This window comes from Thermobia domestica, chromosome 6 (genome assembly GCF_964235325.1).
Source record: "Thermobia domestica chromosome 6, izTheDome1.hap1.1, whole genome shotgun sequence".
Classification (NCBI taxonomy): Eukaryota; Metazoa; Arthropoda; class Insecta; order Zygentoma; family Lepismatidae; genus Thermobia; species Thermobia domestica.
This window is the reverse complement of record NC_137459.1, coordinates 129,296,568-129,312,723: the sequence shown is the minus strand read 5'-3', so window position 1 is coordinate 129,312,723 and position 16,156 is coordinate 129,296,568. Positions and strand designations below refer to the sequence as shown.

The 16,156-nt window shown below is 35.8% G+C and overlaps 1 protein-coding gene across 3 annotated transcripts in view; it reads right to left on the bottom strand.

The window, feature by feature from the left end:
* The window catches only part of LOC145688202 (putative imidazolonepropionase), a 135,258-nt gene that overhangs the window by 32,497 nt on the left and 86,605 nt on the right, over positions 1–16,156 (bottom strand). For all 3 annotated transcript variants that reach the window (XM_081762084.1, XM_081762085.1, XM_081762083.1), the window contains exon 6: positions 5,996–6,214. In XM_081762084.1, coding sequence (XP_081618210.1) covers positions 5,996–6,214 — 219 coding nt within the window. The remainder of the gene's footprint in view (positions 1–5,995; positions 6,215–16,156) is intronic.

Sequence of the window (16,156 nt, the reverse complement as noted above, 5' to 3'; positions counted from 1 at the left end):
AAATTCGGATCCCTACTACCCCCTTAAGATATTATTAAAATGAAAGTGATATGATAACATCCCAGTTTGGATTAAGGCCTAACTGTATACCAAAAGTAATTTCATTTGACTTTGCAATTTGGCCGTGATGATAGGCACACATAGTTACATCCATTTTTATATAATAATTTATATATTGTATTGATTCAAAAATGTATTGTTTCCAGTAGTTAGCTCCTCTAAAAACTCACAGGCTGTGTGTCTTGAAAGCCAAGTAGTAGTATTGCAATTACAAAGTCCTATTGCTATTATTGCAATTACAAATATCAATGTCAAAAAATGCCTGAAGTTCTTTTTTCATTTACAAGGAGAAGGCAAACTTTGGTAAGTGAACTTCGGGGCCATTTTTTGCGAGTTGGTAGTGCACATTAAAAGAATTAATATTGCAAACTGGGAGAGCGCAATGGCGAAAGATAACGGAGAAAAACGGTCTTAAAGTTTTCCCCTTTCAGCATATATAGTACGACGCACACATTTACCAAGGGCTGGCGTGGCAAAGTGAGGAAAATCTTTGACTCATGAGTAAAGGGATTTGGATTCAATTCCTGTTCAAGTCATACATTTTTTTTGCTTCAACCAATAAAGTACCGGTAGCCATTTGTAACTATAAGTAAAATATTAATACACTACATGTTTATCATGAATAAAACAATAGAAATATCCAAGTCACTTCTAAAATCTTGAAATGTTCCATGTTAACTACGGTAGGAACAAAATTTAATATATTCCGTGAATATTATTGTTACTGCAGTCGTTGTGTAAAAAATGTTCATGACGCTTCGTGTCTACATCTGTAGACAGTGTGCAAATCACAAGGGGAATGAGGAGGAAATCTCCTTTGGTTATAGCAACATCCAGTATTAGCAAAGGGGATTTCCCCCTCAACTCCTTTGTAATTCGCAAACTGTCAACACATGTAGACACAAAGCGTCTAGAACATTTATTAAGCAACGTCTGTCGTAACCAGTGGCGTATTTAAAGGGGTCACTTCCAGGCTTAACCTCCCCCGAAACGTTATTTACTATACAAAAGTAAATGAAATATCTTGGTGAATTTTCACATTTCCAGGACTAAAATTGGCAAAGCCCCCCGTAATAAAATTGTAAATACGCCACCGGTCGTAACCGTAATATAACTCGTGATATCAATATATTTACGGAATAGATTAAATTTTGTTTACCAGTTAACATGGAACATTGAAAGATTTTACAAGTGATTTGAAAATTTCTATTGTTTTATTCATTATAAACATACGGTGAATTAATATTTTGCTTATAGTTACAAATGCCTACTTTATTGGTTGAAGCGAAAAAAACATGTATGACTCAAACCCGGGACACTTTACACATAAGTTACAGATTTTACTCACTCTGCCACATCGTCACTTAGTAAATTAGTGCGTCGTATGATATATGCGGCGAGTAGAAAACTTTAAGACCGTTTTTCTCCGTTATTTTTGGCCATTGTGCTCTCCCAGTTTGTAATATTAACTCTTTCAATGTGCACTACCACCACGCAAAAATGGCTCCGAAGTTCACTTACTAAACTCTGCCTTCTCCTTCTTAGAGATACTCATCTCAGGTAAGTAAACAGATACAAATGAAAAAGGATGGGTAATGGAGGCCTAGAAAGTAAAACGTAGAAAAATTAATCTGTGTTCAGAAGCATATTTTTTAAGGACGCTCGACCCTAGCAATAGGAGCCAGATACGCGATTCTGATTAGTTGAATTTACCTGTTTTTCGCCACCTACCATAAATATAACAGAAATGAACTACCTACTGCTGTCGGTCTTTGTGACCGAGATTGCTAGCACAACTGGTTAGTAACTCTAATTACGTTTGGCGTGGGTTCAAACCCGCCTCAAAGAAACTTTCTTAATTCTTATATTTTATTTTTTATTAAGTCTCCATAACACGATTTCCATTAAAATGTGATAAATAATACTCAAAAAAGTGCTAATAAAACTCCAACTGACCAAAGTAGTGCATATATTTTAAGATTATATATTTGTGTTACAGTTTCGGCTATGTAACATACCCTTCCTCAGACACATTATAAGAGAAATATCCAATTTTGACAGCTTATATAAAACTGAAAGCAAGACAGGCCCACTTTTTCTTTACAAAATGTAAACTTTTAATTGGCTATAAAAAGTAAATTTTTAATTAATGTAGTCACTTTCTCTTTTTGCGCACCTGTTATGAAACTTTTAATTAGGTGTTTGTCACTTACACTTTCTATTCGCTATGCCCATCTGCTGTTTCCCATAGTATACCTGCTCCAACAGCTCGTGTTGATCCTTTTAATTCTTTCTTTCTATTTTGTCTATTATCTTTTCCCATAATTCATGTATCACAAGTCCACTAGACCAATTCATCAATTTCTCCTTTTCGTATTTCTTAATCCACTGGACTTCTTTCCACTTCCTTATCACAATCCTTTTCTCCCTTCCTAATCCTTTTATTCCTTCCCAATCTATCACATGTCCTGTTTCTTTAATGTGTTTATATATTGCATTGTTCTCTCTTTTTAGTCTGGCCTCGTCCTTATGTTGTTTTATCCTTTGTTCTAATCTCTTTCCTGTTTCCACTATGTACTTCATATCGCACTCTTTACAATTAACCTGGTACACTACTCCTTCCTCTTCTGATCTTATCTCCTTTTCTTTTTTCTTTCTTTTCTCTCTCACTAAGTCTATTAACCTCTTTCCTTCTTTCCTGTAAGTTTTAATCCCTTCCTTTCTTAACATGCTCTTCAGGATCTCCATTTTCTCTCCTAAACTTTCAATACTAAACCATCTTTTTTCCTTCTTTCTCTGCTTCTTCCTCTGTTCTTCCTCTTTTTGTTTCTTCTAAATCTCCTCTTCTGTATCCGTTCCCTTTTCATAACTGGTACAGCATTTCTATGTCTTCTTTCCTTCTTTCTTCGTTGCTATCTATCATTTCTATTCTCCTTTTCATGTTCTGTATAAAATTCTTCTTATTTCCCCTGTCTACGTCGCTCCTCTTGTGGCAGTATATCCCGGCATCGCATTATTTCCTGTACTATCTCGTTCCGAATTTTCCTCCCATTTTCTCTATAGTCATGTCCATGAAGTTGATTTTTCTCTCTTCTTCTATCTCCATTTCTAGCCTAATCGCCTTTTCGTTAGTCCTCAATTATTTTCACAAATTTCTCCAACTGTCTCTTAGTTACTTTCCATATTCCAAGGTGATCAATGGAAATCAAAAAAGTGATTTACTTACGTTACGCGTGCAGTTTTGCTACACGAATCCATAGTGAAATGAAATGAAACCTTTAAATTTTACGTCCACGTTTATGCCGGTTAGGCTAAAGGAGACGGTGATGATGAGAGGTGAGGGAAATGGTGGAATAAAGAAAGGAGAGGAAACGGAAAAACCCGGCAAAACCCACGAACACGGTGTTTGTCCACCACAAAGTCTACACGGCGCGAGCTCGGATCGAACTAGAGACCCCAAGCACCGGAGGTGAACGCTCAACTACTGAGCCACCGCGCCCTATCAACTTTAGTATGCTTATTTACATTACAATAGGACGTAATATTGAGGTCTTAAATTTTCAGTAATAATTATAATTAAAATTATAATAATGGTATTAAAATTTTTAAAGTTGCCCTAAAATTAGGCAAAACTTACGGATAAATCGGGATTTCGGGAGGGTGTCTGGACCTCCAGGACACACCTCTGCAACTACCAAAATTTTAAACCAAAACGTTCCACTGAAGTTTCATGTAGAAAGAATTCTACTGTGCGTTTTGAAGAAGATAACTGTAATAAAAATAACTTAATATCACTGAACAGTAAGGCATATAATAAACTAACTTTTAGGATATGCAGAAGTAATTATAAAAGCTTTGCCACAAAAATACTTACACAGACCATAAGCTCCGAAATACAAAGTTGAAAAATAGCGTATAAGATTCAGTCTACAAAGCAGTTTTTACTTAAAGAATGAACATACATTATTTCGAAAATCGAGATAAAAGGAGAAATGTTTACGATACTTTTCGTCTCGTCTTGATTTCCATCTTCAAAGCAAGACGATAATTTGAGTTATCCTTGTCTCGTCTAGAATGTAAAATGTTAACTCTCGTCTCAATTTTGTTCATTTTGTATTAGAAATGAGATGAGAAATTCCTCTTCTCGTGAGCAACACTAAACAAAACCGAAATATTCTTGCCAAATGTTACATTTTTGGTTGTAATGTTATGCTCTGGGCGATAATAAGCTCCTAACTTTTAATCTTCTATGAGATTATTATTATTATTATTATTATTATTATTATTATTATTATTATTATTATTATTATTATTATTATTATTATTGTTATTATTATTATTACTCGCGAAGATTTGATAGTTCAAGTATTGAAACATCCAAGTATTCAAATATCAGAAGAAAATAAAACGTGTGTCATCACCGACCATTCGCCATCAAAAATTCTAAAGTGAAAAAAAAATGTACTGGTCGTTCGTGGATCCGATTTGATTCGACTACCTTCAGATTACTGACCCAACCACTTAACCACAATTATTACACAGCAATTGATCTGTCTTTAGTTTGTTAATGAGTATAATACACGCGCCGTATTTGATTCAATATAAAGAAGTTTTGTATTTTTAAAAAAAATATTTGTAATGTTGATAATTTAGTGAATACAGTGATATAATGCCCTCCGAGTCAATTACATATTTCTGTGTTTTGCCAATGAATCAATTAACAAGCTACTATTTTGAACCAACGGAAAGGCTCTTTATTTAGATAAGCCGAAGGAAGTAACGCTTTAGATGAGTGGTTAGAGCTGTAATGTTCTAATCTGTTTCATTTACAAGGCTGAGCTCCAGTTGAATACTGCTAAATGAAAGATAATCTCCCGTGGAGAAAATCAGCGATGATGTAATCCTGAAAATAAAGCAAGAAAACTGAATCAAGAAAACGAGTTACAGAGTTAATTCTGTTAATGGTTCTATATTTGATATTATCCGTTAATTTTGTGCATTTTTAAATTGTTTATTGACAATATATTCTCCCCTTTTCTCTTTGTATCTCAATGTGTAAAATTTTACAAATATTACACAAATCATGAACCCTCAGTTATATTTGCAAGTTAACGGGAAATAGGCCTACTTTAATACGGATAAGTTCTCCATTACAAATAAATTACCAATAGTTAGCATTTTCAAAAATTATTTAACGAATAATAAAATCAACAATTTCTTCTTTCGACGTAGTATTACGTATGAATCAGTAGCGCCGGAACCTAGGAGATCACGTCCTGTTAGACCCCCAAAATTTTCATTGGGGGTTGGGTTCTTGCCCCCAAATGATCCATCCATACTTTTAATTGACTTGCAGGTAGGACTATTGTTAATAGTTTCAAAACTCAGCTCAAAGCTTTGAGTTAGTTAAAAAAAAATAACCTACCATATGTATCGCATAATCTATCCGTATATTATTTGATATACGGATATGCATAGTTATTTGAACTAAGTAAACTTGTTTATATAATCCTCATTTCAGTTTATTATAAGATTAACTAATTCCCCGACTGTTATCTGCTCATCAGCGCCTCTGATATCCGTATATTTTTTTTTCAAGTGAAGTTTTATGTGTGTATCATACAAACAAGAAGTACTGTGAGTACAAGTATCCAGAGACTCCCTTTTGTCATTTCGTCAGCCAGCGTTACGCTCCACTTCTGCACGAAAACACTCTTTACGATTTGTGCTTTTAACAGTTTGGGGCAACTTCACGCTGCTGTTCTAGCTACTACCAGGCGTAATTAATCTTGGAGCAGGCGTTAATTGGGTTGCCTGTCTCACGAATTTTGTACATCAAGAATTTCTGTGGCCCACTGTACACATATCATTTTACTCATTGCATGCCTAATTGCTAATTATACATACTATACATATTTTAATTGAAAGTACCTACCATAGAGAAACAGTATGCGTTCGGGTTGAAGTCAGTGCCCAAAGCAACAGGCACACCCGCAAGGATGAGTCTTCTGACAGGTGGTGGTTTTAACTTCATTAGATAAGCAGTAGTTGGAAGAATCACTGCAACAGACTTTGATTTTGACATTGCTTTGATTCCCTCATCACTGATTTCCTCTAAATGGCTAATAGCCGTGGCTCCTAGTTTGGCTCCCATCTGAATAATTATAATACAAAATTTACTCATGTTAATTGAAATCGCTCGCACAAGTTGATCATCTGAGACTTTTATATCTTCTAGATGTTTGCTGTATTATCTGTCAGAAAAGTAAATGTACACCTATTTTTCGAGTCTGGCATTCCTGTGATCTATCCGTGGAGAGTATGAGAATTAAATCAATCAAGTGTTTACTGAGGGACAAGAAGAAAACTCTAATCTGAATAAGATATTGCAGAGGGGTACAAGCTGTGAATACGAATAGTGCATAGTGTAAATAAAGGACGACACCGAAAGAGAAAGCAAGAAACAGCTGCTAAACGAAAAAAAGAGAGTAAAAATTGTCGAAGTGGGAACATAAAACAAAACTACAACAAATACGCCGACAATTAAATGTTTACTACGCCATGATCTTGGTGTAGTGGTTAAGGTGCTGGCTTACAAATGCAAAATGAAGCCAGTTCGAATCCCGGCAAGGACATTTCTAAAAATTTTCGTTACTAATACATACAGCTCATGAGAGATGGTAAAAGAGGTCGTATTTAGTCTTTCGTAGCAATTATTATTAGTAATGTTTAGTACTGATAATACTTTTTGTCTTTGCGTATTGCTTTTATTCTTGTCTTCATTTCGAAACAGAAGAATATCCGAACAAATGCCACCAAAATTCCTCTTATTTTGAATATAAACGCCATTTGCAATTAGTAAAGAATAAAAATTGAACGTTCCGATGTAGCTGCAAAAAGTAAAAAGAAAAACATGGAAGTGGAAAGGTTCGAATCCATACTCATGTTTATTAAAAATACAATTTCTACATGCCTTACACCTCTCGACCACGTTTCTACGTTACCAAGTAAGAAGCTTGTGTTTAGGTTAGGCTGGTCAATACATTTTGCAAAGAGGCCCGGTTTAGCTGTGACGCAGCACAGGTGCGAGAAGGGAGAAGGGAGAAAAACACTTTTTCTCTCTCCCTCTGTGTGTCTACTTATCTATCTATCTTTATATATATAACGCTATTTGTGAATGCCATAACGAAACTAATTTTCAGTGGATTGAAACGAAACTTGGCACAAACATTAATTGTTGAAATATCTTGATGAGTTCGTTAACCAGAATAATCAAACGAAAATGTTCAAAATGGCGGCCCTTAAAAACTTCCAAGGGAACCAAATTTCGCACATAAATAGGTATTCAGAAAATTTGAATAACTTTTCCTCTTTTACTGAAATATTTGTGTGCAGGGACTTATCCTCTTTTATTGAAATATTGGACCCGATTATTCGCCTAAAGAAAGTTTACGCCCTTTCGCTACGGTCAGGCTTTTTTTTGCAGGATGGGGGTTATTTTCCTATCGGAACAAGATGATTATTAGTGATCATATAAAATCACACATTGAAAGTGAAGTAACTAGTTAAACGTGTTATTTGAAAGAATAATATAATAAATGTGGTTTCCCCTAAACAGAGAACTGTAAATCATGTATTTCGAGTTCGGAAGCGTCAATGGCGAGGAGTATTATTTCAATTGCTTTTTAGTAACACATTGCATTGCAAATAAAGGTAGGCAACATTAGTGGTAAGTAAAACAACTACAATAATAATAATAATAATAATAATAATAATAATAATAATAATAATAATAATAATAATAATAGGTGTTGTTTTTAGCAAAGCAATATCTTCCTCAGTTCTTCTTCAAACGTAATGATTGTAACGCCATATCTCCCTTACAAACAAAATATTAGCAATTTATATCGAGAGAACGGGAAATTGTAGAGTGATTGGAGCAACGTTGGACAGTATGCACTCATAGTACTCAGAAAAATAAGCGATTTCAATGCAAAATGAACGAAGAGTCATTGTCATAGGGAGTCATGGGGCCACGGCAGAGCCCTCTTTAGGCAAAATGTCAATAACTTATATCGAGAGAACAGCAGGTGATAGTGAGATGGGACCAACGTTGGACACCGTGGACCCATAAGGCGCATCGAAAATTTAGGGGAGGGGCGCCAGCCAGATTTACTTATTTCCACATAATAATATAAAATTATATTGTCGAAATACACACACGAGTTAGCTTGTATTATTTCATATTATTATTATTATTATTATTATTATTATTATTATTATTATTATTATTATTATTATTATTATTATTATTATTATCAACAGCGTCTTTTCATTACGTGTGCATATTTGACATGAAACCAAAGAGAAAATTCATCATTCGTACAGAGAGTAAGAATAGGCAGTTACTTGAACTGTGAGGGACGGCGAAAAATACGAAAAGAGTGACTATCTGTAGCGAAAAGAAACAATACTTTCTCTCAAATGGATAAAAAATCAAGCCGAGATAGATTCGAACTCACATGGACGGCGCGAAATGCCAGTGCTTTATCCACTTTTTTCAACTGACTCACCGAACGTGTTTCTGTAACTTACTTATTGCTAATTTTACTTGCTTCACTCGTTTAACTTGCTTTTTCTAATAACTTATAACGACAGGGACACGAACACAGAAACGTCGAGGACAGTTAAAAATCATAAATGCTCTCCCGCCGGGAATCGAACCCGGGACACCATACACTAAATGCGCACGTGCTAGCCACTAGACCAGCGGGTAGGGCACCGCTCACCCCCTGTGTCGTTAGAGATTACGACCACTGTATTGCCAGCTATCACTTCTGTGGGTTGTATACTATGATCACATATTCCTTCTTTGCTGGAAGAGTAAAATCTACATTCTATGTAATACATGAGGTATTTAGACCTACATGCTCTTCATATAATGTAATAAAAGGGTCATGCTGGGAATAAGAAAAAGAACATTCCTTGGACAAAACGGAAATGATTGGCATCAGAAATATTTATCTACTAGGCATGCGCAGTAGCATATTTCAGAATAGTTACTGTTTAGTTCAGTAAACGAAGAAAGGGGTATAAAAATGCAAATATGTCGTATCAACGAGATCGACCAGAGTTGACAGAGGCGGAAGCAGATGTGTAGTAATACAACAACTTGGTTAAATTGATAATTGTGTATCCTGTAGTAGATCGTATCACAACTTTACGGGAGAGCAGAGAAAGACTTACTAACGCTATCATATAGTAAGCTTTAGTAACACGATCATACAGACACAAATGGATGTAACTGTGAGTACTACAACTTGGATTTAACGAAAGTCGTTTAGATATTCAGTGGTTTGCACGGTTGTATAAGACACAAAAAGTTAAGACACAATACAATTCTTCATATCTCAGCTTCTAGTAGCTAGATACATGAAATTTCTGGATAGATCCTGAAACTGCTGTCGGATTTTAATACATGACGTATTGCAGGATACAAAATGCTTTGCATTACTTGTTTGTTTGTAGACAGCTACTAGCTTAGTGTTCTGAAAGGTTGTGTATAAACTAGAGATAGCCAATTCCGGAATTACTACTTTTCGGACTCCCGAAAGTAAAACCGGACAAATTCCGGAATTCGGAAAATTCCGATTTTAGAATAATTCCGGAATTCGGAAAAATCCGGAATTTAGACATTTCTGATTTCGTTAACATTCCGGAATTCGGAACAATCCGGATTTTTTCGAAATTCGGAGTTTTTCTCAATTCCGGAATTTTCTAAATTCCGGATTTTTCCCGAGTTCCGGAATTCTTCTGAATTAGGGAGTTTAACTGAATTCCATAATTTTCCGAAATCCGGAAAGTGAAAGTTCCGCTTCCGAAAAATGAATTTATTTTGGCTAATATGAATCGTGGCGTAAATAAGTCTTTGACCAGGTAATGGCAACTGCTTTGAAAGTAATGGGGTGTATGAGAATTCAATCTGTCATATTTGTAGTTTCGTGTGGAGAAAAAACAAACTTGTGAACCAACGGTTTAAGAAAAACTCAAGTTATTAATGTAAACATTTCCGACTTCATAAAAGAAATACGAAAGACATTTTGAATCGAAGAAATATAAGATACAAGTTTGCAAGCGGAGACAAAGAAACCTAACGTAACCAGACTAAAGACGAATCTTTTACCGCGTAGCGATCGCGGTTCAGTTGTCAAGGTGCTTGTGCGAATGCACATTGTAATTTTTTTAACTTTAGGATTTTTGATGGCGATAACATACGTTTTATTATATTCAGATATTTGAATACTCGGATGTTTCAATACTTGAACCATCAAATCTTCAGAAATAATAATAGTAATAATAATAAACTAATAATAATTATTATTATCTCGTAGAAGATTAAAAGCTAGGAGCTAATTATCGCTCAGGTCATACCATTCCAAGCAGAAACGTGACATTTGGAAAGAATATTTCGTTTAGGTTTAATGTTGCTCACGAGAAGAGGAGTTTCTCATCTCGTTTCTAAAACAAATAAAATAACATGAAAATTAACATTTTACATTCGAGACGGGTCAAGGCTAACTCAAAATTTTCGTCTCTCTTTGGAGATGAGAATCGAGACGAGACGAAAAGTATCGTAAACATTTCCCCTCTTGGCTCGATTCTCGAAATAGTGTATGTCCATTCTTTAAGTAACAATTGCTCTGTAGACTGAATCTCATAGGCTATTTCGTTACATTATATTTCAGAGCTCATTGAATTATGCTCTGTGTAGGTATTTTGTAGCAAAGCTTTTATATTTAGTTCTGCATATCGTAAAAATTAGTTTATTATATGCCTTACTGTTGCGTGATATTCAGTTATATTTATTACAGTTATTTTCCTTAAAACATACAGTAGAATATTTTCTACATGAAACTTCAATGGAACGTTGTAGTTTAAAATGTTGGTAGTTGCAGAGGTGTGTCTTGAAGGTACGGAACCCTTTCCCCGAAATCTCTACTTTTAAGTAAGTTTTGCCAAATTTCAACGGCAAGTTTAAAACTTTTATTATTATTATTATTATTATTATTATTATTATTATTATTATTATTATATCAACACCGTGTATAATCTTTAAAAGATATACGGTTTGTATCTGAATAGTAAAAGCTAATTGACTGTCGATCTCGACCGTCGAGAAGTCTTCAGGAGGAAAGGACATCGGTCGCGTTGTGGGTTTGAGTTCCGAAGGGGCAAGTATTCGGGCTCGAGCCAAAAATTGTTAAAAGTTACAGGCTTCAGCCAAATATGTTCAAAACAGCTGGGACCGGGTTTAGGCTTCTCAACGGCTCGAGCGGCGCTGCTTACAGCTCATTCACTATCGAACCAAATCGAGAAGTGAGCCGAGCCAACAGATCACCCAACCGACCCAATTTGAGCCATCTTCTTAGTTGAGCTGAATCGAAACGTGCCGATGGACTAGTTTCAACTTAGTTGGCTTGAACCGGTTCACATGAGCCGAGTAGGTGACCCATCCCAACCGAGAAAACTCAAGCCATCGGCTCAATTGAGCTGAATCGATGGCTCGTTCCAACTGAGCCGCCTCGGGTCATCGGCTCATCCCAACCGAGCCGACTCGAGCTGTTCGCTCAGTTGATACGAGCCGAGTCGGTTGATATCACTACCCGAGTTGGTGTTCTGCTTGGGCTCAAGAATTCGACCGTGCAGGTCTCAGCCTTGATTTTAAGAACTACAGTATATACTTATATTGGTGATTACGACATTTGAGGCTGTCTCGTAATAATTAAAAAAAAACTCTTGTCTTCTAGTTATCAAGAAGAGACGAGATACACTAAAATTGCCCCACGAGATGCACTAAAATTACGAGACGAGACGCACCCCTGTCGTGAGCAACACTAAAAGTATTCCACATTACTGCTTACATTTCTCATGGCTTTCGCTTTCCAGCCTAATCAGGTCATTTTTCAAAACGAGTTAAAACGAGCTGAACGAGCGAGCAAGCCATTATCAAACTCGACTCAACTCGCAACTCGACCTCGATAACAGCTTGATCTTGATCGCTACGCGGTAAACGATTCGTCTTTAGTCTGGTTACGTTAGGTTTCTTTGTCTCCGCTTGCAAACTTGTATGTTATATTTCTTCGATTCAAAATGTCTTTCGTATTTCTTTTATGATGTCGGCAAAGTTTACATTAATAACTTGAGTTTTTCTTAAACCGTTGGTTCACAAGTTTGTTTTTTCTCCACACAAAACTACAAATATGACAGATTGAATTCTCATACTCTCTATTTCTTTCAAAGCAGTAGCCATTACCTGGTCAAAGACTTATTTCCACCACGATCCATATTAACCAAAATAAATTAATTTTTTGAAAGCGGAACTTTCACTTTCCGGATTTCGGAAAATTATGGAATTCAGTTAAACTCCCTAATTCAGAAGAATTCCGGAACTCGGGAAAAATCCGGAATTTAGAAAATTCCGGAATTGAGAAAAACTTCGAATTTCGAAAAAATCCGGATTGTTCCGAATTCCGGAATGTTAACGGAATCAGAAATTTCTAAATTCCGGATTTTTCCGAATTCCGGAATTATTCCAAAATCAGAATTTTCCGAATTCCGGAATTTGTCCGGTCTTACTTTCGGAAGTCCGAAAAGCAATAATTCCGGAATTGGCTATCTCTAGTTTATACACAACCTTTCAGAACACTAAGCTAGTAGCTGTTTACAAACAAACAAGTAATGCAAAGCATTTTGTATCCTGCAATACGTCATGTATTAAAATCGGAGAGTTTTTTAGTATCTATCCAGAAATTTCATGTATCTAGCTACTAGAAGCTGAGGTATGAAGAATTGTATTGTGTCTTATCTTTTTGTGTCTTATACAACCGTGCAAACCACTGAATATCTAAACGGCTTTCGTTAAATCCAAGTTGTAGTACTCACAGTTACATCCATTTGTCTGTATTACCGTGTTACTAAAGCTTACTATATGACAGCGTAAGTAAGTCTTTCTCTGCTCTCCCGTAAAGTTGTGATACGATCTACTACAGAATAAAGAACCAACTATCAATTTAATCAAGTTGTTGTATTACTACACATCTGCTTCCGCCTCTGTCAACACTGGTCAATCTCGTTGACGCGAAATATTTGCATTTTTATACCCCTTTCTTCGTTTACTGAACTAAACAGTAACTATTCTGAAATATGCTACTGCGCATGCCTCGTAGATAAATATGATGCCAATAATTTCCGTTTTGTCCAAGGAATGTTCTTTTTCTTATTCTCAGCATGACCCTTTTATTACATTATATGAAGAGCATGTAGGTCTAAATACCTCATGTATTACATAGAATGTAGGTTTAACTCTTCCAGCAAAGAAGAAACATGTGATCATAGATTTCAATGCAAAATGAACGAAGAGTCATTGTCATGGGTAGTCATGGAGCCACGGCAGAGCCCTCTTTAGGCAAATTGTCAATAACTTATATCGAGAGAACAGGAGGTGATAGTGAGATGGGACAAACGATGGATACCTTGGACCCATAAGGCGCATCGAAAAAAATTAGGGGGGGGCGCCAGCCAGACTTACTTATTTCCACATAATAATATAAAATTATATTGTCGAAATACACACACGAGTTAGCTAGTAATATTTCATATTATTATTATTATTATTATTATCGACAACGTCTTTTCATTACGTGTGCATGTTTCACATGAAGCCAAAGAGAAGAAGTGATAGCTGGCAATACAGTGGTCGTAATCCCAAACGACACAGAGAGTGAGCAATGCCCTCCCCGCTGGTCTAGTGGCTAGCACGTGCGCCTTTGGTGTATGGTGTCCCGGGTTCGATTCCCGGCGGGAGAGCATTTATGATTTTTAACTGTCCTCGATGTTTCTGTGTTCGTGTCCCTGTCGTTATAAGTTATTAGAAAAAGCAAGTTAAACGAGTGAAGCAAGTAAAATTAGCAATAAGTAAGTAACTGAAACACGTTCGGTGAGTCAGTTAAAAAAAGCGGACAAAGCACTGGCTTTTCGCGCCGTCCATGCGAGTTCGAATCTACCTCGGCTTGATTTTCTATCCATTTGAGAGAAAGTATTAGTTCTTTTCGCTACAGGTAGACACTCTTTTCGTATTTTTCGCCGTCGTTCACAGTTAAAGTAACTGACTATTCTTATTCTTTCTACGAATGATGGATCTTCTCTTTGGCTTCATGTGAAACACGCACACGTAATGAAAAGACGCTGTCGATAATAATAATAATAATAATAATATGAAATATTACTAGCTAACTCGTGTGTGTATTTCGACAATATAATTTTATATTATTATGTGGAAATAAGTAAGGCTGGCTGGCGCCCCCCCTAATTTTTTTCGATGCGCCTTATGGGTCCAAGGTATCCATCGTTTGTCCCATCTCACTATCACCTCCTGTTCTCTCGATATAAGTTATTGACATTTTGCCTAAAGAGGGCTCTGCCGTGGCTCCATGACTACCCATGACAATGACTCTTCGTTCATTTTGCATTGAAATCGCTTATTTTTCTGAGTACTATGAGTGCATACTGTCCAACGTTGCTCCCATCTCTCTACAATTTCCCGTTCTCTCGATATAAATTGCTAATATTTTGTTTGTAAGGGAGATATGGCGTTACAATCATTACGTTTGAAGAAGAATTGAGGAAGATATTGCCTTGCCACAAACAACACCTATTATTATTATTATTATTATTATTATTATTATTATTATTATTATTATTATTATTATTATTATTATTATTATTATTATTATTGTAGTTGTTTTACTTACCACTAATGTTGCCTACCTTTATTTGCAATGCAATGTGTTACTAAAAAGCAAATGAAATAACACTCCTCGGCATTCACGCTCCCGAACTCGAACTACATGATTTACAGTTATCTGTGTTAGAGGAAAGAACACTTATTATATTATTCTTTCAAATAACACGTTTAACAAGTTACTTCACTTTCAATGTGTAATTTCATATCATCACTAACAATCATCTTGTTTCGATACGAAAATAGCCGCTTCCTAATAAAAAATAAATAAAAAAAAAAGCCTGACCGTAGCGAAAGGGCGTAAACCTTCTTTATGCAATTAATCGGGTTCAATATTTCAATAAGTCTCTGCACACAAATATTTCAGTAAAAGCGGAAAAGTTATTCAAACTTTCTGAATACCTATTTATGGGCGAAATTTAGTTCCCTTGGAAGTTTTTAAGAGTTTGAAGGGCCGCCATTTTGAACATTTTCGTTTGATTATTCTGGTTAACGAACTCATCAAGATATTTCAACAATTAATGTTTGTGCCAAGTTTCGTCTCAATCCGCTGAAAATTAGGGTGGTTATGGCATTCACAAATAGCGTTATATATATACAGATAGATAGATAAATAGACACACAGAGGGAGAGAGAAAAAGTGTTTTGCTCCCTTCTCGCACCTGTGGTGCGTCAGAGCTAAACCGGGCCCCTTTGCAAAACGTATTGACCAGCTAACCTAAACAGAAACCTCTTACTTGCTAACGTAGGAACGTGGCCGAGAGGTGTAAGGCATGTAGAAATTGTATTTTTAATATCCATGAGTATGGTCCACATCCATGTTTTTCTTTTTACTTTTTGCAGCTACATCGGAACGTTCAATTTTTATTCTTTACTAATTGCAAATGACGTTTATATTCAAAATAAGAGGAATTTTGTTGGCATTTGTTCGGATATTCTTCTCTTTCAAAATGAAGACAAGAATAAAAGCAATACGCAAAGACAAAAAGTATTATCAGTTCTAAACATTACCAATAATAATTGCTACGAAAGACTAAATACGACCTCTTTTACCATCTCTCATGAGCTGCATGTATTATTAACATTTTTTTAAAAAAGTCCTCGCCGAAGATTCGAACTGGCGTCCTTTTCATTTGTAAGCCAGCACCTTAACCACTACACCAACATCATGGCAGGGTGAACGATTAGTTGTCGCCGTATTTGTTGTATTTTTGTTTTATGTTCCCACTTCAACAATTTTTTACACTTTTTCTAAGTTTAACAGCTGTTTCTTGCTTTCTCTTTCGGTGTCGTCCT